This window comes from Monodelphis domestica, chromosome 2 (genome assembly GCF_027887165.1).
Source record: "Monodelphis domestica isolate mMonDom1 chromosome 2, mMonDom1.pri, whole genome shotgun sequence".
Classification (NCBI taxonomy): Eukaryota; Metazoa; Chordata; class Mammalia; order Didelphimorphia; family Didelphidae; genus Monodelphis; species Monodelphis domestica.
This window is the reverse complement of record NC_077228.1, coordinates 298,813,753-298,838,735: the sequence shown is the minus strand read 5'-3', so window position 1 is coordinate 298,838,735 and position 24,983 is coordinate 298,813,753. Positions and strand designations below refer to the sequence as shown.

The window sequence follows — 24,983 nt, the reverse complement described above, 5'->3', positions numbered from 1 at the left end:
ACTGGATTAGTAGTCATTCCCTTAGAATGCCATGTATTTTCATGAAATTTCTGACTTTTCTCAATTTTTCCCTTCTCCCTGTAATATTAAAACATTTTAATTCCTGTGTTTCAGTCAAAATCTTTGTTAAAACTTTACCTGTTTCATGAAACTATCCCACATCTCTCCAACCAAAAATAAACTCTATCTTTAATGGCATCCTATGGTATGTGTCTTACACATTTTCTGTAGGATTTAACCCATTTCTTCTAAGAAATTAGCAAGAAAATGAGGCATTTATTTTTGCACATATCTTATCACCTCAACCCTATAAAGTGTCGTTAAGACATAAAAATGAAATATTGTCCTCTTGTTTTCCTGCTAGCAGCTAACAAAGTGACAGCTACCTGGAGAGTCTTTGACATATACTTTTGAATTGAAATAAAATCAAATATAATCCCCAGAATTTATAGGTAGAATTAAACCAATGCTCAATTTAAGTGTACTCATTAAAATCAATAAGGGTGATAGATCATCTTAAATATCTCCCTGATTAACTTCTTAAAGGAGATGTTGTTCAGTCCTATCTGTTTCTTTGTGACCCTATTTGGGATTTTCTTGGCAAAGATCCTGGAGTGGTTTGCCATTTCCTTCTCTGGCTTATTTTAAAGATGAAAAAGATGTTGGGAGGAATTAAGATTGAATATTGATAGTGGTAGATTCAATCCTCCTTGAAGCAAAAATTAGTATTTTTTTCTCTCCCACAATTTTTTTTCCTCTGATGACCTATTTCTATATTTGTCATGGAAGTTCCAAGTAAAATACAATTTTAAAAATTGCTTTATAACTTTTCAGGAATATCTACATGTAAAAAGGGGAGCAGGGAGCTAAAACTCTGAGTAATCCATCAACTGATCTATTCTCAATAAGCATTAAGAACTTACAATGTATCAGACACTGAGCTAGACCCTGGAAATTAAAATAAAAAATACTGCAAGTCATCAAGGAGCCTAAATTCTCTCAGGGGGACATAATATATACATCTATAGGTGTATATATGCATGTATATGTTTAGTTACATACATGTGTCTTTCTAGATATACATAGACATACACATATATGCATACACACATGTTTATGTATATACACATAGATAGATATAGACAGAGGTAGATAGATAGATAGATAGATAGATAGATAGATAGATAGATAGATAGATAGATGCATGGATAGATGGATAGATAGATAGATAGATAGATAGATAGATAGATAGATAGATAGATAGATAGATAGATAGATAGATGAACTAAATTTTGAAGCAAGCTAGGCATTAAGCAATGGGCAGCTAGGTGACCCAGTGAATAAAATAGGCCAGGAATCAGGAAGACTCCTCTTCCTTTTACATTTGGCTTTAAATACTTACTAGCTATATGACTGTGGGCAAGTCACTTAACTCTGTCAAGTCACTTAACTCTGTTTCCCTCAGTTTACTCATCTATAAAATGAGCTGGAGAAGGAAGCAACAATCCCCTCCAGTATCTTTACCAAGAAAATCTCAAATAGGGTCTTGAAGAGCCAGACAGATCTGAAATGGTTTAATAACAACAAAATCATTAGGAGAGACAGTAGCAAGGGATGGAGAAGAGGTGGAAATAGGAAACATGGCTATTCATAAGGAATAGTAAGAAGGGATTTGACTGGACCTCAGAGTGCATAAAGGTGAGTGATGTGCTATGTTGTGTAAGTTTGGAAAGGCAAGTTGGAGCAAAGCCTATGAAGGGCTACAAATAAAGTCATTTCTTCCTTTATTCCCTTTTACAGATATGAGACAGAAGGCCATCCAGGGCAAGCCAAACCAGTCGTCTTACCAACAGTCGCTGAATGGATTAACAAGGAGGATGATCCGGACCGGGCACCGGGAGGGAGGGAGGGGGGAAGTCCCAACAGAGGTCATTGCTCACCTTCCATCCCAAGGCCATGATGACCTCTCTAGTGGCACTCCAGCTCAGCAGGTACCGATTCAAGAAGTGAGAGACTGGAAAGATGGTCAGGCTCACTTACTTGGATATCACCCCACGGAACAAGATCAGCTCCTAGTGTTATATCCTAGCTTTGATCAAGAGGGGCAAAAGCTACCAGAGCAGAGGCATGCTGACAGAAAAAGTGACCATTTGGGCTACTACTGGGATAGGAAAGCGAAATCAGAGTCCTTCCATCTACATTCACTACAACAGGCACCTCTTCAGGGACAGTTGTGATCAGATAGAACTGAGCATTTGAGTATGAAAACGAAAATATTATCAATCCTTTCAGATTTAGAGCAGGATCAGAGGAAATCTGACATATGTGTGAAGTCTGGAAAAGAATACAAAATTCCTAATTTTTATTTGAGCTTTCAAATAGAGAGCCTGGAATGCCTTAAATAGTTCTATAGCATCTCTTCTATTCCATCATTATCCAACCCACATGCAGCAGAGTTCTGGGAATATAGTAGTTACAATAAATACTCAGTTGATTGATAGAAACATACAATATGATCTTAATAAGGATGAATGAACATTTCATCCAACTAGTCAATTAGCATTTAGGAAGCACCTACTATGTGTCATAAAATCAGAGAAATGTCATATCAGGAGGGATTTCTATGAAGACTCTTTAGTTAATTCACACAAACATTCATGGATCAATAGAAAAAGAGATGAGATGATGTGCTGCTGTTGTATATGCAAGGACATAGTGAAACATCCTGTAAGAGTATTTAAAGAGGGGGGCAACTACGTGGCTCAGTGGATTGAAAGCCAAGCGTACAGGTCCTGGGTTCAAATTTGGCCTCAAATATCTCCTAGCTGCGTGATCCTGGGCAAATCACATAACTCCAAATATCTAAAATTTACCGTTCCTCTGCCTTGGAACCAATACACAGTATTGATACTAAGACAGAAGGTAAGGGTATTTAAAAAAAAGAGTATTTGAAGGACAGGAAAACACTTCTATCTCTAATCTACCAGAGCTTACCTAGATTTCAAACACTAAGGTAGCTTCTTGGGGTTTGTTTGTTTTTATTTTTTGTTTTTTTGTTTTGTTTGTTTTACAAGCTGATTATATTTCATCTTAAGAATACAATAATTATCCTAAGTCTGAAACAGTGCAAACATATTAGGTTTGTACCTCATGAAAATTTGCATGTGAGAATTGATATTTTCTTGAGTTTTACTAAGTTTTGGGGAAGGGAGTAGAAGCTAAGAGTTGAGGAGATATTTATCCCTGGACCAAATGTATTTGTTTCAACACCTCAGTCAATTTTGGTCAAATTTGTAACTGGGAGAGAGAGGCATAAAGAACAATAGGAAGCTTTAGAAAATATTAATAGGCAAATTTTTCCATTGGCTACTTCCTCAAATAGAGAATTGTCCTCTTTTACTAGTTTAACCCCAGATATCAAATGCTTTTGTGGAATAGATACTGGCTGAAATAGAGTGGAGAATATGAATGCATGTATTCTTTATAAAAATAGATTTTTATTGACATCTTTTGTTTTTTCACCACCTGAATCTCTTTTTGTATCTCCTCTCTTTCCCAGTGAGTGATCCCTTATAAATATTTGTTTTTAAAGAAAGAAAAGGGGAAGAGAAAAAAATGAGTAAATCCAATCAATACAGAAAGAACCTGATATTATATGCAATACACCCTACCATTCCTGTAGAGAATTTGGGGATGGGGTGGATGAATAGATGTCTTCTCATATCTTCTTTTTGGAATCAAACTTATTCTTTATAATGTTGCAGTGTTCATCTTTGATTTTGTGTGTGTGTGTGGTGTGGTTTAGCTACATTGTTGTAGACATGCAAATTGTTTTTTAACTCTGCTTATTTTCTTCTGCATCAATTCGTCTAAGTCTTTCCATGCTTCTCAGTATTGATCATGTTCATTATTTTTTTAAAGGTAAATATTCCATTATATTAATTTATGGACATTTGTGTAGACATTTCCCAATCACTGATCATGTACTTTGTTTCCAGTTCTTTACTGCCACAAGAAGTTCCCCCATGAATGATGGGAATCATATAATAACAAGATCAAATTTTTATTAAGTACCTGGGTACTTAATTACAGTACAATACTTAATAAAGTACAAACTTTATTAAGTACCTGGGTACAGAGAACTTTGATAAATATTTAGGAAGAGGAAAGATACTGGTTTTAGTTCTTCCAAACCTTAAAATACCTTTGTTTTGTGTATCTAATCTACTCCCTAGAATGGTAGTTCAATAAAAGGAATATTTTTGTTTTGCTTTATTGTTTTAATGCAAACTCTTTAATACACTTGTAAGGGAAACTAGAATAGTTGGGCAATATTTTAAATCTTTTATTATTGATATCTGGGAAGATAGCCAGACCTCTAATAACTTTATTCCTACAAAAGTGAGGGAATACTATACTGGAAAGGCCATGGGTTTGGGGCAGAGCTGGAGTGCCTATGTTCTTATAGAAGAAATACTGTAAAATATTGACATGCAATGACTGCCCCCAACACTCTATCACTTAACTAGGTTTATTACAGTTAAGTGACTGTCACATCTGAACAATCTAAATGCAAAAATATGTAATTACTATATGTTAAAATATATGCAAACAGCATGCAAAAGTAGTATCTGAATGTTGAATGTAAATCACATGCAAATATAATACAGCTTTGCATCTATAAAATTATACATATCAATAACAGTTAAGCATTTTAATTAATTCTTTCATTTAAAATTCATGCATTTATTCCATATTTTGTTTACAGAATATATAATGTCTCCTGTGTCTGTTGTGAGAGTTATAAGTAGAAGGAATTAAACTATAGTGAGTTGTAGAGTACTTGATCTCTACTTATAGTGAAGAGCTATGACCACTTAAAAGATGTACTTTAGATAGAAATCTTGTTTCCAGAAAATTATTTGCAAAAAGCAAAATTAAAAAAAATATATAGGAAGATTACTTTGGGAAGTTAAATGATGGACAAGTGATAATAAACATTTACTGCCAGCGAGAAACTATATTACATTTTGGGGGAGGCCTCGGATGGATTGCTAAAAGAAGCCAAGGAATTACATTCCCAGATGATAATTAAAGTCAATAGTTATTGGGTTCTGAAAGATTATCAGCAATGCAAGGATCCAGGACAACACCAAAGGATTCATGATGGAAAAAAAAAACTATCTACCACAATAGAAGGAACTAATAGAGTCTGAATGCAGATTGAAGCATTCCAGTCTTCACTTTATTTCATCACTGAATTTTTCTCTAGTGTAAGCAATATGTGTCTTCTTTCACAATATGATGAACATGGAAATCCTGTATTGTATAATAGTACCTGTATAATCAATATCATATTACCTAACATCTTGTGGAAAATGGAGGGGTAGAAATGAGGGAGAGAACATAGATTGCAAAGTGGTAGAAAATGATTACTAGAAAATGACCAAATAAAATAATGTTTAAATTGGAAAAAAATAAATAAATGTGAGAAATGAAGAAAAAAAAGAAAATGATCACTAAAAATTATATTGACATGTAAGATAGAAAAAAAATTAATTGAAAAAAATAATTATTGGGTTCTGGGAGGACACATACCCATTCTCCCAGGTTGACTCTTTACTTCTTCCAATCAATAAATAAATATTTATTTAGCAACTGCTATATGCCAGGCATTCTATTAAGTCCTCTGGTGATATAGATACAATTAACAAAATTATTTTTAATCATAAGGATCTTACAGTCTAGCAGAGGAGAAAATGATACGTGTAAGTATGGAAAGAATAATTATAAATTTCAGAAGAAAGGCACTAATAGTTGAAGGTTTCAGGAAAGGTTTCATATTGAAGGTGATGCTTGAACTACATCTTACATCTTGAAGGAAGATGGAGATTCTATGAAATTAAAATGAGGATAGACCTCACTGTCCAGGTACTGTGGATGTGAAATACAGTGAAAATCCCATACACAGATCCCAGGACTTGGCTTCTTGATGCTCCTTTATAAATATTTTTATTGCCACCACTCCTCTTCTAGAGTTGAATTTCCATGTAGGACTCTCTTGAATCCTTTATTCTCTACTTGTGTCTTCCATGAAAAATAGCCCTTTATATTTCCTTGAGGTATTCACACTTTTTCAGTATATTGTAAGGAATAAAAAGAAACATGGAGCTTTGGAGCTTTGATAAGTGTAGCAGTTCATCAATTTAGAAACTCCTTCCAAGTTTATAAAATATAATCTGCCCAGCATTCTCTCATCTTCTGCTATGATAATATATTTTTGTTTATTATTCATAATAATATGATCATAAATTTATTGATGGAAGGAACCTTAGAGGCAATATGGTTCAACTTCCTACATTTTACTGATGAAGAAATAGAAATCCAAGATTATGCTATTAAAGTCAGAGGTGATTTTTGAATTCAGGTCTTATGACCCTGGAGTCAATGCTCTTCTAATTCATACCTTAACATAAATCTTTTATAGAGTATCTACCCATTGGATTGGAAGTTTTCCTTCAGTTCCTCTAATATTTCATAGATTCCCATGCAACCTTTAGTTCACCAATCTTTTATCATTCTCACTGTTTGGACATTACCCTTCCTTTTCTGATGGGCATATACTTGATACCTTTCACATCACTTACTTGAGCATTAATCATTGGTAATATGTAGCAGTCACCAGGCATCTTTCTGTTACCCTTTTGGGTCACCAGTACTTATGATTCTTTGGAGATGATCATGTTCCATGATTTGAAGCTATATGGGATGTACCAAAAATTTTAACATAGTTTAAACATTAATAGCTTTAAATAGCTATTAAAGGAAACCACAGTGGTGTGGGCAATAACCTTAATCTTTTATTACTGAGACCTAGGAAGATGGCCAGGTCTCACAACCATTTTATGTCCTCCCAAGAGAGGAGACCCTGGTGCTTTAATGGCTTAAAAATGCACTAGACTTTTGGGCCACATTGTTTAGCAACACTAGGACAGCCATGAGGACTAAAGAGATTAGCTTTTGCAGTGAGAAATGGATTAACATAGTTGAAGACATTGAGGTTTCTCAGATGTGATCCAGGCCAATTTCTTCCTCTTTTTCAATTCTGGGCCCAGTTCTTGTCCATCTGCAATACTCATCTAAGAGAGATGTACTGCTGGACTTAGTAGATTGTTTATCTAATGGTAGTAATGACAACAAGGATGATAATAATAAATCCCTCTTGTATAGTTCTTTAAGATTTGCAAAGTACCTTATTCTATGAAGTAAGTACTATTATCCTTATTTTTATAGATGAGGAAAATGAATCTGAGAGGTGGTGACTTACCCAGGTAGTAAATGTCTATTGCAGAATTTAAACTCATATTTTCCTCACTTCAAATCCAATACTCTTATCTGATATACCACCAGCTTCTGGTTGTAGTTGTTTGTATTGTTATTCAATTTAATGTAGAAGTCTTAATGTAGGGAAGTGTGCAGTCTTTACCCTTGTATTTTTCTACTGCAAACAACCAGGTGAACCTACAAATAAAGAACTCTAAGGGTTAAATCTAAAGAGAAGTTAAAACTCTACAACACTACACAGTCTTTATTTGCTGAATTGAACACAGTGACCTTGGTCCTAATTACAAATGTATGTGTGTTTTCCAACTCTTGTCAGAATTCCTACTTCTAAATTTTATCCTTGGAATCAAGTCAAACTAATCCTATCTAGTTTAGATGCTTGATAATGCTCTAGATTTCAGTTTAGCAAGAGTGATAAGTGTATCAGCCCTTCTTTATTTGGTTTACTTATTTTTTATCTGTGGGCATAGAGATGCAGGTCTATAGGTGTTTTCAATAGCCCTCTTACTATGAGGAAGAAAAAGAAATTACTTCTCTTTTTAGCCTTTGGGAAGATCATAAATTCACAGTTAGAAGGGATGTTAGAGGCCATCAAATCCAAACTGAGACTGTTGGAATAAGCTGCTCAGGGCCATCCACCAAACAAAAATCTGAGGTAGGATTTGAACTCTAATTTTTCTGATCCCAAGTCCAGTATTATATCTACTGTGCCAACCGATTGTTTTAATATTAGCACACAAGAAATCACCTAGAATGATAGATAGCACATAATCCACAAGGCCTGAATCCTAACTAGCATTAAATTCTGACTATGTATCAGACACTCTGCTAAAGCTGGAAATAAAAAGAAAGGCAAAAACAAAGCAAAATTAAAATCCAAAAACAGCTTGTAGTCTCAGAGTGCTCACAATCTAATGAGGGAGTCAATATCCAAACATTCTGGGCATGAGAGACAGCCAGAGAAAATCTTGAGTCAGGAGAGGGAGCATCATGTTTAAGGACCATCAAGGAGACCAGAATCACTATATTGCAGAGAATGTGGAAGGGAGTAAGGTGTAAAAAGGGAGTAAAAGTGGGAAGGGGCTAGGTGATGGAAAACTTTAAAGATACTAAGGAGCTATTAGAGTAGGTGGAAGACATGGCCAGACCTGCACTTTAGGAAGCTCAGCTGACAGTAAGTAAAGGATGGATTGGAGTTGGGAGAGACTTGAGGTAGAGACCAATATATAAGAGAAAATATCTTGCGATATTTCAGCTATGAAGAGGTAAAAGCCTGTACCAGAGTGGTGGTGGTGATGGCAGAGAAAAGGATGGGATATATACAAGAGACCATATGAAGGGACTATATATGTATATATATGTAAATATATGTATATGTATATAATTATATATGTAATGTGAATTGACAGGACTTAGTAAGAGATTGAATATTCAGAGATTGATCATTAGTAATTTTAGAAAGAATAGGTTTGATTGGATGATGAGGTAGAAAGTCAGACTTCAGAGAATTAAGAAGAAAGGATGAGTAAAGGAAGTGGCAATATTTATTGTAGATGACCTTTTAGAAAAGTTTAGTCACATAATGGAGTAGAGATGGGATGATACATTGCAGGGTTGGGTGGATCAAGCAAAAGTTGTGTATTTTTTTTTTCCTGAGGATGAAACTTGAGCATTTATACTGTCAGTAGAGAAGCAGTCAGAATAGAGGGGAAATTAGAGGTTAGTGACTGGAGGCAGTTAGGTGGCTTAATGGGTAGAGTGCTTGCTGGGTAGAGTGTCAGGAAGACTGGGGTTCAAAATGAGCCTCGGACATCTATTATGGGCATAAATGGGCAAGTCATTTAACCTCTTTTTTCTTTAATTTACCAGAGAAGAAAGTGGTAAACTATTATAATCCATTTGCCAAGAAACCCCATGGACAATATTGGGCTGCTATAGTCCAGGGTGTCATAAAGAGCTAGACACAACAGAACAAGAACAAAAGGTTAATAGAGGAGTCACTATGTTGGAGAAGACAGAGAAGAATGGGATCACTGCATGTAGAACAGTTAACCTTGTCAAGGAAAATGGTTACCTCTTCATATGAAAAAAAAATGAAGGAGATAGTGGCAAAAGAGGTTCCAATGGTTTGAAATGGAAAAAAAAGGGAGAGAAAAAGGAGCTTTTGGAAAATGGTCTTAATTTTTATAGAGAAATAGGAGGCATGAGTCTCACCTGGAAGATTTTAGGGGGGAAGGAACTATGGGTGTTTTGAGGAGGGATGAAAGATGTAGAAAAGAGGATTTGATGAGCCGGATCTTTAATCTAGTAGGGAGGTATAAAGGGATTGGCTTGCTGTGGTGAAGACCAAATGGCTTCATCCAACATAAACTTGTGGTGGATCCAGTGAGCTTCATTGCCTTTAGTTTTATTGAGCGGCAGGTGAATAGGAGAGAAGGCAGCAGATGGTAAATTTGATCTAATGCTGACGTTGGAAGGGAAAGCTCTCCAATAGGATAAAGGGGTAAGGGACTCAAGGAGGCAGTGGAGAGTTGGACTGCTTCACCAGAGAGTCAAGATGGGGAAGGAAAGAAGATTTTAGTCAGCTCAAGGTTGATGGTCTGAAGGACATAAGGGGATGGATTGGAAGTCATCAAGAGGATGAAGAAAAGTGCTTAGAGTAGCAAGGCAGGGGGAATGGTCCAAAGAAAATAGATTTTGATTATAGGAAGTTATTTCAGAATTAACAAGCATGCATATGTTCAATATTTGTAGGTTATAGTAAAATCAAAAGCATGATCATCTCTGGTTTAAAGGAAGGAGAGACCTATATGAAATGAATAAGAGTTGAGAAATTTGAAGATGGCAAGGAGAGAAAAACTGTGAGCCATGAACTGAGATGATTGCAGAAGATAGGAAACTGTTCTGGAGAATGCAGACAACAGATACCAGAATCTTGATTGGGTGATTAATATTGATTTTGTGCAGCTCAAAGGAGAGGGCCTAGTGTGAGAATGGAAGAGGGAATACATGGAAGTAGCAAAAGGACAAGAAATATTCCAACACCAAGACCAGTGAATTGGAGGTCTTAATGAAAATGCAACCTGTACACAAAAGGGTAGCTGGGAAAGATGTGCCTCCAGAAGGGATCAAGGTTTAAGTGAATGCAAGAGAGAATGAATAATAATAAATAAAATAAAAATAAAATCTAGTTTGTTTCCTATGCAGCGTGTGTTCTAGAGAGCACAGTGAAGGCTTGAGTATGTTCAGAGTGGGTGGAGATTAAGGTTTAAATAATGTCAGCTGAGGGTTCAGAATCACTGGGATGGTGTATATGATGGGGAAGGAATATGGCAAATCATTGAAGAATGAGTTAAAGAAAGTGATTGTAATCCAGAAGAGTTTATCTTCAGGTAGAGTTGTCCCAGGACTTCAGGTCCAAGGAAGTCCATGGAGAGTGGATGAAGGCAAGCTCTGTACATATGAACAACAATCTCATGAACAGTGCCACAAGTGAAGAGTAGCTTCTCCTGGAGCCCCAGAAGGAACAATTATCTTTTGAGAGTCTCATGTTTCCTTTGGAATGGATAAGGAGTAACTGGTACAGAGAAGATATGGCCATAAATATTAGTATTCCCTAAACTGTGCCTTTTCTGGATCTTCTCTGCACAGAAGCCATTATACATTGTGACAGGATTCCTAGGTCACTACACAAAGATTAACCCAGAAGGAACCTGTATCAGAAAGAGGTAAGACCAGAGTTCTGAACTCCTGTGTCATGAATCATTTTGAAAGTCTGGTAAAGACTACAGAGACCTTCTAAGAATGATATTTTTAAAAGTTTAAAACAAAATATATAGGATTTGAAAGGAAAAAATCATATTGAAATAATTATCCATTTTATTCAAGTAGTTCATGGATTTAAGATTAAGAATTCCATAAGAGGAAATGGCAATAGACAGCCTAATTGAACTATATTGATAGATGGTTACTGTATGATTTAAAGCTGGTTGATAGAGTAGAGTGCCAAGCCTTGAATCAAGGCATCATCATCCTGAGTTCAAATCTTACTTCAGACACTTACTAGATGTGTGGCCTTAGGCAAGCCACTTCACCATGTTTGCCTCAGTTTCCTCATCTGTAAAATGAGTTGGAAAAGGAATAGTAAGTCACTCTAGTAGCTGTGCCAAGAAAACCCCAAATGAGGTCACAAAGAGTCAGACATGAGTTAAAGCGACTGAGCAACAACAATGGAATTTTGTGGTCTAGATTAATAATCCAATCAACCATTCAATGTGAGGTTTTTGAGGGGGAAATGCACTCCCAATTCCCAATACCTAACTTTTATTATTGGCTTTAGAAAGGAGAGCTTTTTAAGGGTTGTAGATGGTAGGACTTGAATGGGCCCAGAAGTATAGTTAGAATTTGGAGGCAGAGAGGATAGGGTTAAAACATTCTGGGAAAAGAAAATAGCATGACGAAGAGATAGGAATTAGCATGATTTGTATGGTATTGGGACAGAAGGAAGCAAGAGGACCTATCAGAACTGCTGGAATTGTGATAATTCAATTTAGGAAAGGCATGGCTAAAAAGTACTTAACATATGGAATATTCTAGGGTTTTAATTGGTTATATAGATGGTGGTGCTCATTTCAACTAAAAATCAGACCAGGTGAAATCCATTCCCTCATTTCATTTCATAAATATTTAATGAGCACTTTCTACATTCAAGGCTCTGTGCTAGAAACTATGAGAAATATAAAGATGAAATGTAGTCCCACTCCTCACAGAGTCCAGTAGGAAGGATAGAAAACAGAACGATAATACAAGGTATAATGTGAGAGTAAAATAAATGAGGGTGGTAAGCTGAGGAATTTGTTCCTTCTGCAAAAGTATTCTGGGTAAACCTGCACATCTCAGTAAGATACAAATACACTTTGTTTGCCAGAGTGCTTTAGGTTAGACATTACAAAATTACATTCTCACTACTAACATAAACACTGGACTGCATCATCAAGATTGCATGGACTAGGGGGCAGCTGGGTAGCTCAGTGGATTGAGAACCAGCCCTAGAGATGGGATGTCCTAGGTTCAAATCTGACCTCAGACACTTCCTAGATGTGTGCCCCTGGGCAAGTCACTTAACCACCCATTGTCTAGACCTTACCACTCTTCTGCCTTAGAACCAGTGCATGGTATTGATTCTAATATGGAAGGTAAAGGTTTTTAATTTTTTTTTTTAGAAAGATGGAATGGACCAGTAGTCTGTTGAGCTTTTCAAGGGGAGGCTCCTAAAATAGAATTTCATCTTGATAAGAGGCAGAAAGATGAACTGGATGTTCCTTAAAGTCTTTCTGTTTCTACACTCTAATGATGACAAGGAAATGTAATCCCCCTAGGGGAATTGCCCATTGTTCCCATGCAGGGTCATAGGCTTCATGATGGACTCTGGTCAGCCAACTTAAAGACATGCAATATTAGGAGGAGATGAGAAAAGAACTGGGGACAGGGACCCCATCCTCAACCATAAAGGGCACTATCAGAGACAGAATGGAGAGAGAAACTCAAATATTCCATTTCTGGCTAATTGAGAAGTTCCTCTATTTTGGAGCAATCAGTATATGGGATTTTTTTAAAAAATACATACTTTTTGTCTTAGAATAAATACTAAGTATCCATTCCAAGGCAGGAGAACCCTAAGGGCTAGGCACTTAACTGAGATTAAGTGGCTTGACCAGGGTCACACAGCTAGGAAGTATCTGACTTCAGATTTGAACCCAGAACTGCCCATCTCTTGGCCTGACTCTCTAGTCATTGAATCACCTATCTGCCCCATTGGTGATTCCATTAGCATGGTACAGTGGATAGAGAACTCCACCTAAAATCAGGAAGTCCTGGTTTTGAATCTTGTCTTGGGCATGTAATAACTGTATGACTCTAACCAAGTCACTGTGTCTCTCTGTGTCTTAGTTTTCTCTTTTGTAAATGAAGGTATTGGACTGGATGATCTCTTGGAGCCCTCTCACCTCTAAATAAAATCTACGATCCTTATTTCCTTTTGCTCTCTAACATAAACTTTCTGCTCTAATCATTTCCATTGAATATGTTCTACTCATTCCAAGCATACCTCTGTGCATGGAATTCCTGCTTGCTGCTTGGAATTTCCTCCTTCCCTTTCTCCTCTTTACCTAGCCAAATCCTATCTACCTTGTGCACTTAAATGCAGGTCCCACATCCTCCGAAAAACCTTCCCTCACTCTAAAATCTCATTAATCTCTCATCTATGAAATTCTATGGCACTAATTTTTAGTATTGAATCATATACTACCTAGAAAAGTTTCTTTTAATTAGGTATTTTGCTAGGTGGTGAAGCAGGCAGTGCCAAGCTTTAAGTGGGGAAGACTCCTCTTTCTGAATTCAAATCTGATCTCTACTTACTAGCTATGCAACCCTGGGCAAGTCCCTTCACCCTATTTGCCTCAGTTTCTTCATCTGTCAAATGAGCTAGAGAAAGAAAAGCCAAAGAAATGGCGCTCCAGGATCTGTGCCAAGAAAACCCAGTGAGATTATAAATTCCGTGATGATAGATTTCATCATTGAGGGCACAGTATAGGTATATACGTGTGTCATTTAATTTATTTGAGTAGAATTGAGCATACTCCTAACTCCTCTTCCTCTAAACACAAGCGTTCTTAATCTAAAGTTGGTGAATTTTTTGAAAATCCTTTTGATAATTGCTTCAAATTATATTTCAATATAAGTGGTTTCCTCTGTAGTCCTCTGTGTTTTACTTTATACATTTAAAAACATTATTCTGAGAAGGGGTCCATAGGTTTCAGCAGACTGCCAAAAGGATCTGTTTTATGTATATAAATATATACATATATTTATATATATATATACATACATATATGTGTGTGTATGTATATATGTATATAAAAAGATTTAAGAACCCTGGTAAAATGTACAGAGGGAAAGGAAGGTCCATTTTGGGCTAAATAATGCTTATGATAATGTGTCTGATGTTGTTATGGTCTTTCCAATCAATGAGGCTGAAATTAAGTGTTCTTCAAGCTAATGTCAAAGTGAAATAACATGCCTTCTAGTTGCCCAGAGTCAACCACTTGGCCTGCCATCCCAGAGATGCAAGATAAAAATAACCGGAATCTTTTCTCTTTCTTTTTCTCCCTTAGCTTTCTTCTCTTAGTCTGTTTTCCCATCTCGGGTCTGACAAAAGTTATTTGCAGCATTCCCATCAGTCCGATGAGTGACAGGAGACTTGTGTCAAGTGAGAAAATGAAATGTAAATTTTATTAAACACCCCCTCTCATCTCTGTGTATCAATCCAGATTCCAGCCGAACATAGCAAATCAAATCCTGTCTTTGCCAGGCCTCAGGGCACGCGGAAAATCATTTCTCCTTAATACCATTCCCTTCTAGTAAAATATTTTTCTGTTTGGTAAATGAAAATTTAAAATGCAAACCCTGTTTTAATCCCAGCAAAAGTATGTCTTCAGAATGAACATTTGAAGAAGAGAGCAAGGAAGGGAAGAGAAAGAGGAATTGGTGGGTGGGAGATGGGGGCAAGGAGGGAAAATGCATTTTATTCAGTCACTGCCTTGTGATTTCTTGGTGTCTGATGGCTGTGCAGAGAGGCATGTCCATGGTATAAAAGGCAGCATCTTTTGAAAGCTTTGCCCACCAGGACATTTATCTACATGGTGTCTTTATTCAGGATAATAGCAATCGTATGTCTGATACATTTGCTTCTGAAATAGCATTAAAGATCTCTAAGTTACATCATGGATATGACTATCTGCCTAACTGCTACCTTATCTGAGACACAACTGACTGGGCCTGTCCAAATATGAAAGCAGACTCAATATAGAGAATTGAAAAAAATTCCAATTAATGTAGAAACATAAGGATGATTATGTTAAGATATATTTTTAGTTGAAAAACGAAGTTTATATACCAGAGCAACCAACTTAGCACAAGAAGGATTGGGGAGTTTGCAAGAATTAAATTCTGAACATGATGACAACAAAAAATTCCAATTTAAAAAAAATAAAGGAAGCTAACAGGGCTCAAATGTTGCTGCCCAAAGAATCCCTAAACCAACTTAGATTTTTGAAAGGACATGTATAGAAGATCATAGTCAAGGAAGGTAATTGATAATGGATACAAATGCAAGGCATGGGCCTCTTAGAAGAATGCCAGACATTTTTAAAGTTCAGAAGGAATCAAAGTTGGCAATTAATGCTAAGGATGGTAGACAGGGTGACCTTATCATATTGGAGAAAAAGGGGGGGAATTATAAGAAGAGGCTAGGATTGTTGCTTAAAATGAATGGAGGTGAGTAACAACAACGGAAAAAGAAAAGAAAACAGAATTACTGAACTTATTCTGCTTGTTTTCTTGGTTAAAGAGAATATTTGAATTAGAATAGGCCAAAGAAGATTTATTTAGAAGTGATTCCCAGGAAAAGTTAGGACTTAGTAAAAGAACAACTAATTGCCCTTTATGAATTCAGATTACTTCTTCAGGTAAACTATATACTCCAGGTCTGAATGACATAGCAGATCTGATTATAGATAGACTCACTGTTGGTGATCTTTTAAGGACTGTTGGTATGGGGGAGATGTTACAGGACACAAGAAAGGCCAATATTCTAATTTCAATAGAAGTCTGAGCCTCATAGGCAAATGAATTTGACTTTTAATGTTGTTAAAATCTATGTTTTATGAAATATTTGTTTAGTGAACATCAAAAAGAAAACATTGCTCATTTATAGCATAGCAGCATCAAAGAAAGGTAATACCATGCTAACATCATTTTCTTTTTGTTAATACATACTACATTTTTTCTTTATGCTACATAGGAGTATGTCATAGATATTGTTTATTTAGATTTCCCAAAAATGTATTATGAAGTCTTTAATGGTATATTAATGTATAGGATGGAGATAAGTGGACCAAACATTAATATAGTTAAAAGGATTCAGAACTGGTTGAATTATTAAATACAAAGATGAGGAGGAGGAAGAGGAGGAGGAGGAGGAGGAGGACAAGGAGAAAGAGAAATAATCAGGGAATGTCAGGAGAAATAATGTACAGTGAGCAGTTTGTACGTCCTAATACTCTTTTATAGCTTTGGAAGACCAGTAGAAACCCCAAAACCTTGGTTAGTTGGAAATTGGAGATTTCAGGTTGAATGATCACTTGAATCATGTTAAAAATCAAAGAAAGAGATGAGGTTCCGTGGAGTTGTTGGCTAACCTTACCAGAAGCTCTAGGTATGCATGAAATTAATAGAAAAGATAAATACTTTGATTGTATGCTTACTATATATGATAATAAAATTGGAAACAGGGTTTTCTAGGGATAGACAAAGATTTCATACTGGATTTTTTTGGTGTTAATTGTACCCTCAGCTCCATATCACACAACAACATATTGCTGACCAGAATATGGCAATGAAAAAAAATTTACCTCAATCTTAAATTAATTGAAATTAAAGATATCATTGATGAGTTGTTAAATTATCAAGTTAGAAACTTTGAGAAACTGAATTTACTTCAAATTTTCCCTTAAGAAAATTTACCTAAAAACTAAATGTATGTTAAGAACAATATTAGTAACTAGAGCAATTTTGGAAGGGAGATGAGCGTACTTAGAATGGAGTTTTAAAAAGCTATTTTTTGAGCTGGGCGACATATCATACCAACTATACCAAAACAGTGGCATCTCATTGACTACATCATTGTATGCTGGTGAGACATCCAGGATGTACAGATCACCAGAGCCATGAGAGGAGCTGAATGCTGGACAGACCACCAATTGGTTAGAGAGATTCTTCAAATGCACATTGCGCCTTGCCATCCAAAACGCTCCCAGACAGTTCGTGCATTTTACAAGTAGTCTTAGAGATCCATCTTATTTGCAAACATTCCAGTCCTGCCTGGACAACAAGCTGTCTGCCAAGGAACCACTCACTAAAACCCAGTAATTAAAAAAAAAAACCCTAGTATCTTTAATAATCATCATGAATCATATTATCCTACAAATTACATTTGATAAAACATACAAAACATTTTAGGACCATCATATGACAGTCTATGCCAAGGCAATTGTCGTGATAATAAATAAAAAATAAATGGCACACCCTTTAGAAAACTTAAATAGTGTATCATTCAATTAAATGTAATGAAAAACTTATAGAATTGACCTAAGACAACAAAAAAAAATCTATCAGAAATTCTTGATTCTCTTAATGAAAAATTTAAAAAGCCAAAAGATTAAGGGAACAGGAGTCAAAACAGTGCAAAGAACAAAATAAATAATTCAGCATCAATCAAATATATACTCTTGAGACTTGAGAAGCAAGAAAATTAGAGGAGAGAAACAGAACCATTAGAGAAGGATATGGAAAATTTCTAGTTATCTACATGCTTGAATTCAAACCAAAGGAAGAAAAACACAATTTTGAGCAAATGTGACAGAAAGTTATGGTTAGACAGAAGTATATGGTTAATATAACAAAATTGTAATATTAAAGTAGGTCCCTGAAAGTAAAAATCAATATTCTCAAAGCACAAAATAAACAAAAATGAAAACTTGTTGAAATATATTTAGAACCCAGAGAATTCACTTCTAATGATCATAGAGATTAATGTTATGATTTCCTTGTTACAGAAAATACTGTTTTGGTAAACTAAGAGATGACACATGCCTGTATTCACCAACTCTAATCCACAAAATATCCTTGAGAATCTATCCATATACAAACCTATTGTCCACAAATGCCTAGATATCGTTTATTCTTTCCCACAATTAAAAATAATGTTTTAAATAGACATCACCATGTTGCATACTCATAATCTCAAAACAGCACATCATAAAAATCTTACAAAATATAGTGACCTAGTGTGAGAAATTAAAAGTAGTTGGAAATAAGTTAATATACATGCCATCCCTGTCATCTACTTGACTTGTTCTTAATAGGTTTCTACCAAAGATGAGTTTTCATCTTAATATACTTACAAAATTACCCCCCCCAAAATAATTTTATCCATCTGCAATAGCCTTAAAAATACTGAATATGAAAGGATAACATGATTATGACTTGTCTTTGGGTCATTTCTATCTGAACATCAACAAAAATATGAAGATAATAATAAAAAGTATTTATTTAATACTTTGTTTTGCAAAGAGCTTTTGCAATTGTCTCATTTTATTGTCACAACCACCCTTTGAAGTAAGTACTATTCTTATCACAGTAATGCTTTCAGGATTGCAAAGAGTGTTATATATTTTTTCTCATTTGTTCGATCCTCAAAATAGTCCAGTGAAGGAAGTATTAAAGATGTTATTCTCCACACTTTTGAGATGAAGAAACAAAGGAAGGGAGGTCTGCTGGCTTGACTATTATCATATAGCTAGCAGATGTTTGAGGTGCTACTTGAACCCTTTTCTTTCTGATTCCAAGTCAGTACTTTTTCTACCCTACAGTACTACCCTCTCTCTCTAATAGTGATTAATGGATCAATGTCATCTTGGGGGGATGTTTCTAGTGGAGTGCTCCAGGAATCTGCCTGGAACCAGCCCCTCACGTCTGGGCTGTTTTTAACATTTTTACCAGTGACCTGAATTGCATATTTAATGGCATAGATGACAGGTTAATTAGATAAGAAGAAAAAGACATGAACTCATGAAAGGTAGATCACTTATTGGATAACAGAGTCAAGATATAAAATAATCTCAAAGGCTAGAAATGTGGATCAACTTATATCAATGTAGTTTCACTTATTTATTTATTAGGTTTTTTTTATGCTTTTACCAAAAGCTATTTACTTCAAAGAGAGAACAAGAATAGAAGCTACAAAGCTTATTTCCCACAACACCAAGAGACATACTTAATCCCTGGGCTGAGTCAATGCATTTTCTCCTCTCCTCTCCTCTTTCCTTTCCCTTTTCCTTTCCTTTCCTTTCCTTTCCTTTCCTTTCCTTTCCTTTCCTTTCCTTTCCTTTCCTTTCCCTTTTCCTTTCCTTTCCTTTCCTTTCCTTTCCTTTCCTTTCCTTTCCTTTCCTTTCCTTTCCTTTCCTTTCCTTTCCTTTCCTTTCCTTTCCTTTCCTTTCCTTTCCTTTCCTTTCCTTTCCTTTCCTTTCCTTTCCTTTCCTTTCCTTTCCTTTCTTTCCTTTCCTTTCCCTTTCATTTCCTTTTGCCTTTCCTTTCTCCTGACTTCCGTTTTAGCATCAATACTGGGTACTGGTTCTAAGGCAGAAGAGAAGTAAGGGTTAGGCATTGGGGGTTGGATAAATTGCTCAGGGTCACAAAACTAGGACATATTTGAGGGCAGGTTGAACCCAGGACATCCTGTGCTGGGCCTGGCATTCAATCAACTGGGCCACCTAGCTATCCCTAACAATGCATTTTCTACAAAGCCCTGCTTCCAAATGAAGCTTGGCTGCTGGATGGACCGTAAGTCTACATCTCTACTATTGCTAGCCTAGATGTAGCTGGTCCTCAGAGACTAGCTTTCCCATTATGTGGCTTCGTTCAGAACCCCAGCTCTGGAACTTCCAGTACCTTCTTTTCCTGACCTTTCAAAGCTCTCTTAGTTATGATCATCTTCAGTCACTATCACTTAAAACAGGATAGAACAAATGCAAAGAAGCAAAGACCAGAGACCCATGTTCCTGAACAAAATGTCACCTGCTCAGCCCAAATCTGGCCACCATCATTATCCAGGGTAGGTAAGAGAGAAGAGTATCCACATGGTGAGGACATCCTTGGCCTTCTCTACTGTCCATTTATCTGGAAGGAGGGGTAGGAAGGATGAAAGAAGCCATGATATCTTTGGTCAGTTGAGATAGGAATGGAGAGGTAAAATAGGGTGGCATTAAAGCCACAGGTAAAGGACAAAAACAAAACTTAAGGATATCAGTCACTGCTTAGTATACCATGTCAAAGTTGAAAATTATCAGTGAGGAGGCAGCTGGGTGGCTCAGTGGATTGAGAGCTAGGCCCAGAGATGGACAGTCCTGGGTTCAAATCTGGCCTCAGACACTGGACAAGTCATCTAATCCCCATTATCTAACCCTTCCTTCTCCTATGCCTTGGAACCAGCACACAGTATGGATTCTAAGATGGAAGGTAAGCGTTTAAAAAATATTATCAGTGAACTGGGAAGACAGCTGGTTCTGTTCATAGGTTTGAATCTCTATTCTGATACGTAGACACCGTGTGACCCCGGGCAAATCCCTGAAGTTTCCGTATTAAAGAAGCATGATAATAGTTGTGTGATATATCTCATGGGGTTATGTTTAAAAAAAAGTTTTGTAAACCTTAAAGTATTTTAGAGATGAGTGAATTGTAACTGACTTTTGTGCATTGAGAATAGAGATTTTTCCTTTTCTCAGGAAATTCGTGCCCTATCGATCCTCCAGGACCTAGCTCAAAGCCCACCTTCTCCATGAAGTCTACTTTCAACTGCCCTTTTGACTTTTTCCATTTCCCATAACACTTACTTTAGCAATGTGAAATCTTGAGAAAAGGAATATAACCGAGATTATGAAACCTTATTATATACTGTTTTATGCAAGCAAAAACAAGGGTTTAAAAGAATTAAGAGTAATGTACAGAAATATAAAATACTTGAAGCAAAGGAACATCAACTAGAGATTTTAAATAATCCAAATGTAGAAAAAGGAAATTGAACTAGCTATAAAGTAAAACAGTAATTTCTGTTCTACCCACTGGGCAATTTTTAGCAACTGCCCTGTCTAGTTTCTCTGAGTAGGCCTGTGTGCAGATTGGCTATGTGATCCTAGGCAAATCACAAGGGCCCCAAGCAACTCCTTAAGCACCAATTGTCTGGTGCCATCACATCTTTCATATATATTATGGGAACTACTCTGCAGGGTGGTCATAATTTATCTAGTCTGGTGTTGATCATGTTCTAGAGCACGAGATTGGCAAACCATAGCTGACGGCCAAATCTAGCTTCCTGTTACTGTTTGGCTAGGAGCTAAAAATAATTTTTAAAGTTAAAATCATTCTTAGTTCACATGCCAGTATAAAAACAGGCAAAAAGCTGAATTTGGCCCTCAACTCAAAGTTTGTAGATAACTTTTCCAGCATCTGGAATCTTGAGTTTTGAGAGATTTGATAAATTCTATATCAGAATTAGCTTTTATCATTAGATATTCCTATAGCAGAACTGAAAGCTAAACTTTTCTCTAATTTGATTATACAGACACTCCGACATTAGGGTGGACCCTTAAGGACCAGGTGGGACCAAAAAGAACCATTTGGCCCTATGATTGCTTGAATACTCTTCAGCTTGTGTGGTAGGACTTGTGTAACTGGCTTTCACTGAATCCTCTAGGCCAGTGGCATCAAATTCAAATAGAAACAGAGACCACTAAACTGTACAAAAGGATGCTATAGACTGGGATTATAAGGCCTTATTATATACTGTTTTATGACAGCTTATTAGTGTACACTCTTGGAAAACTACATATTAAAATTATATAGTTTTATTGTATTTTTATTTGTTTTGTTACATATTTCCCAATTAGATTTTAATCTGGTTTGGGTTACACTGGGGAGTTTTGTGGATGGCATTCAGGTCACATATTTGACATCCGTGTTCTATTTAGGCAGGATGTACCATCTGTATAAAGGTATGTTTATAATTACCTATTGGGTAATTTGAATCTGTTACCCTAAAAACTCCAATCCCCAGCAAAACTACAATTCCCAGAACTCCACTCACTTCCTGTTGTTATGTGCTGATGGACACAGGATATAAATTGGGTAGAGTTCCATGTTTAGCTTTCTTTTCCTTCCTGTTGGCAGCTTTGGTGGAGTGGGTATTTTGAGCAGGTAGAAAACTTAAGTCAAGTGGTTCTATTTTGTCAGATAATAAACTTTAAAAACATAATACTTGAAGTACTGGAAATTAATTTAACTCTTACACTCTCCTCATTCTATCCTGCTTCAGGGAGATGATCTCAAATAGTATTTTTAAAAATAGTTCTTAGTCTATCAAGATGCAAAAGGGTCCTGAGTTTGGCCTCAGAAAACCTAAATTCAAGTTGTTGTAGTGAAAATTTCACCTTTGAAGGTTGTTATAATATTAAAACTATGGCCGTCAAGGAATTTACTTATGAAATTCCTAAAATGAAACACTCAAGTCAGAATGGAATTTATGGTGGTTTAATCACAATGGGAGTAAGAAAAGGGAGAGGGAGAGAAGTAGAGAGGAGAAAAGGGAAAGGGGTTACTCAACCTTTGGCCAGAGGGAGATTAGGCCCAAAGGGCCAAGATAGAGAAGGAATCAGTCCTTGACTCACATGATGGATCTGAAGGGAAGCTCTCTGCAGGCCTCCACCCTGCTCAAGCTCCTAGCACGAACTGGCGTCTAGCCCTGTCCACAGAGAGTGAGCGAATTCCAGAGACTGTTCCCTACCTCATTTCCTGTGCCTCACAAGTGCCAATGGTGGCTCAAGCTTGGCTTAGAATAGCCCAGATGGGTAGTTAGTTATTTCTAATTTGTCATTGACTAGCACATGCCCGTGTAGTGTGGGTGTGCACAATTTTGGGTGCTAGAACAAGCAAGATGGAGATTTAAAAATTCACAAAGCCTTATCTCCAACACCAACTGTCTCTCTATATGCATATGTACCTCAGAGAAACCACTTCTCCTTGGTTCCCCCTCTAACCACTAGTTATGGGACTTAGAAGTCAAATTACCTGCCAAAATTAGATACTGATTCATAAAGTCTTTTTTTAAAGTTTTATTGATTTGTCTTTACATTATAAACATTTACAGAATACTCCCAGAAAGGAAAACTGAAAATCCTAACATAAAATTCCTGGGATGATGGGGAGGGGATGGAGGCAACAAGAAAACTGGGGAATTGTACTAGGAAAACTGATCAGTTCCAAGCAAAGGATAGAACCAGTTCTCAGTCACTGGGTCAGTCCCAAAAGCTGAATGAGTGTGTGTGTGTTGGGAAAAGGTGGGCAGCAAAACCCTTACAATCTTCAGGTCAATGAGAGGAGGAAGATGTATGTACGTATGGAAAGACATCAATAATGGGTACATCTTCAGTTCTCAGAATGCTAGGAATCTTTATATGTTGGTAATGGAGACAACTAGTGGATAGAGGACTGGCCTGAATGAGGAAGATCTGAGTCCAAATCCAGCCTCAGATACTTGCTAGTTTTGTGACCTTGGGAAAGTCACTTAATCCTGTTTCCTGACTTGTAAATGAGCTACAGTAGGAAATGGCAAACCATTCCAGTATCTTTGTAAAGAAAACCCCAAATGGAATAGCAAAGAACTGGGCATGACTGAACAACCATGGAGGCAACTAAAGATCTTGTTTTTGATACAGAGGGACAAAATGTCATTCAAGTATGTCTTGTTGGTTCCCCCTTCATTAATGTCATCTTTGTTGCAAAAAGAGAATAGCTAGAGATTGCCTGGAAAATCACAGCATTGGGCATGGAAGCTTACAGAAATGGTCAGAGAATAGGGAATAAGGACAGAATGGTGCCAGGGTGCATCCTTGCTAGGCCTATAATCCAAGAAGGTTAAAAAATACATAGAAGGGCTCCATATATGCCAACAATTTTTAGGCAAACATGTTGTGGTTACAAAGAACTGGAAAAGAGATTGATGCCCCTAAAGTAAGGAACAGTTAAACAAATGGTGACATCTACAAGAATAATAGGACTCTGTGAAGAAACAATGCATATAAAGAATTTTGAAAAGCATGGGAAGACATGCTTCACAAGCTAATATAGAGTGACATAAGCTGAACTAGGAAAACAATCTACTCAGTGACTGATAATGTAAATTGAAAGAATAATAAAATAAACTCAAACATGGTATAATTACAATAAACAAGATTAACTCAGAGTTGAAAAAATATAGATCTTTCCACTATTTTTGTGGAGACTTTGTGGAATATCCCATATAATGTCAGATAATATTCATATATAAAATAAGATGATTGATTTAGATGCTCTATGACAATAATGGTGAACTTTTTAAAGAGAGAGTGCCATGCCCCTCACCTTCAACTGAATGCCAGGAGTGCCCTGCCCCAACTCCTTACCCCACACAGGTGAGGGAGGAAGCACTCCCACTGGGCTGCTGAGCAGAGGGGTGGGGGATATGAAGAAATGTCATCAGGTGTGATGGAGAGAAGGGAAGAAGCTCTACCTGAATCTCTATGCCACTCTAGTAAGGTACTCTGGGGATGGTGTGGGAGGAAGGTAGGAGGCCTCTGTGTCAAGAGAGCACTCTGAATGCCTTCTTTGGCATCTGTGCCATAGGTTCACCATCCCTGCCCTATGACATCTCTTCCAGCACATGCTGCAGAGATAATAGTTGTAGTAGATATATTACTGAACTTGGAAGGTCTAGCTTCAAATTCTGCCTTACAAGATGCTTACTAGTCTATAGAACCTTGGATAAGTCACTTACCATCTCTGTGTTTCAATTTGTTTATCTGTAAAATAAAGGCATAAGAATGAATGGCTTCTTTGTTTCCCTCAGGCTTTAAATCTGTTATCTAAATACTGATTTTGCTGAAATGGTCTTTTTCCCCTCTTTCCTTCTCATTTTATTTTCAGAGACAGTT

General features: G+C 36.6%; 1 protein-coding gene across 2 annotated transcripts in view; it reads left to right on the top strand.

The window, feature by feature from the left end:
* PKHD1 (PKHD1 ciliary IPT domain containing fibrocystin/polyductin) overlaps window positions 1-4,271 on the top strand; it is a 770,507-nt gene extending 766,236 nt beyond the window's left edge. For both annotated transcript variants that reach the window (XM_007484081.2, XM_016431130.2), the window contains exon 67: window positions 1,801-4,271. In XM_007484081.2, the coding sequence (XP_007484143.2) occupies window positions 1,801-2,237 (437 nt within the window). In that variant the 3' untranslated portion in view covers window positions 2,238-4,271. The remainder of the gene's footprint in view (window positions 1-1,800) is intronic.
* Window positions 4,272-24,983: the final 20,712 nt, after the last annotated feature.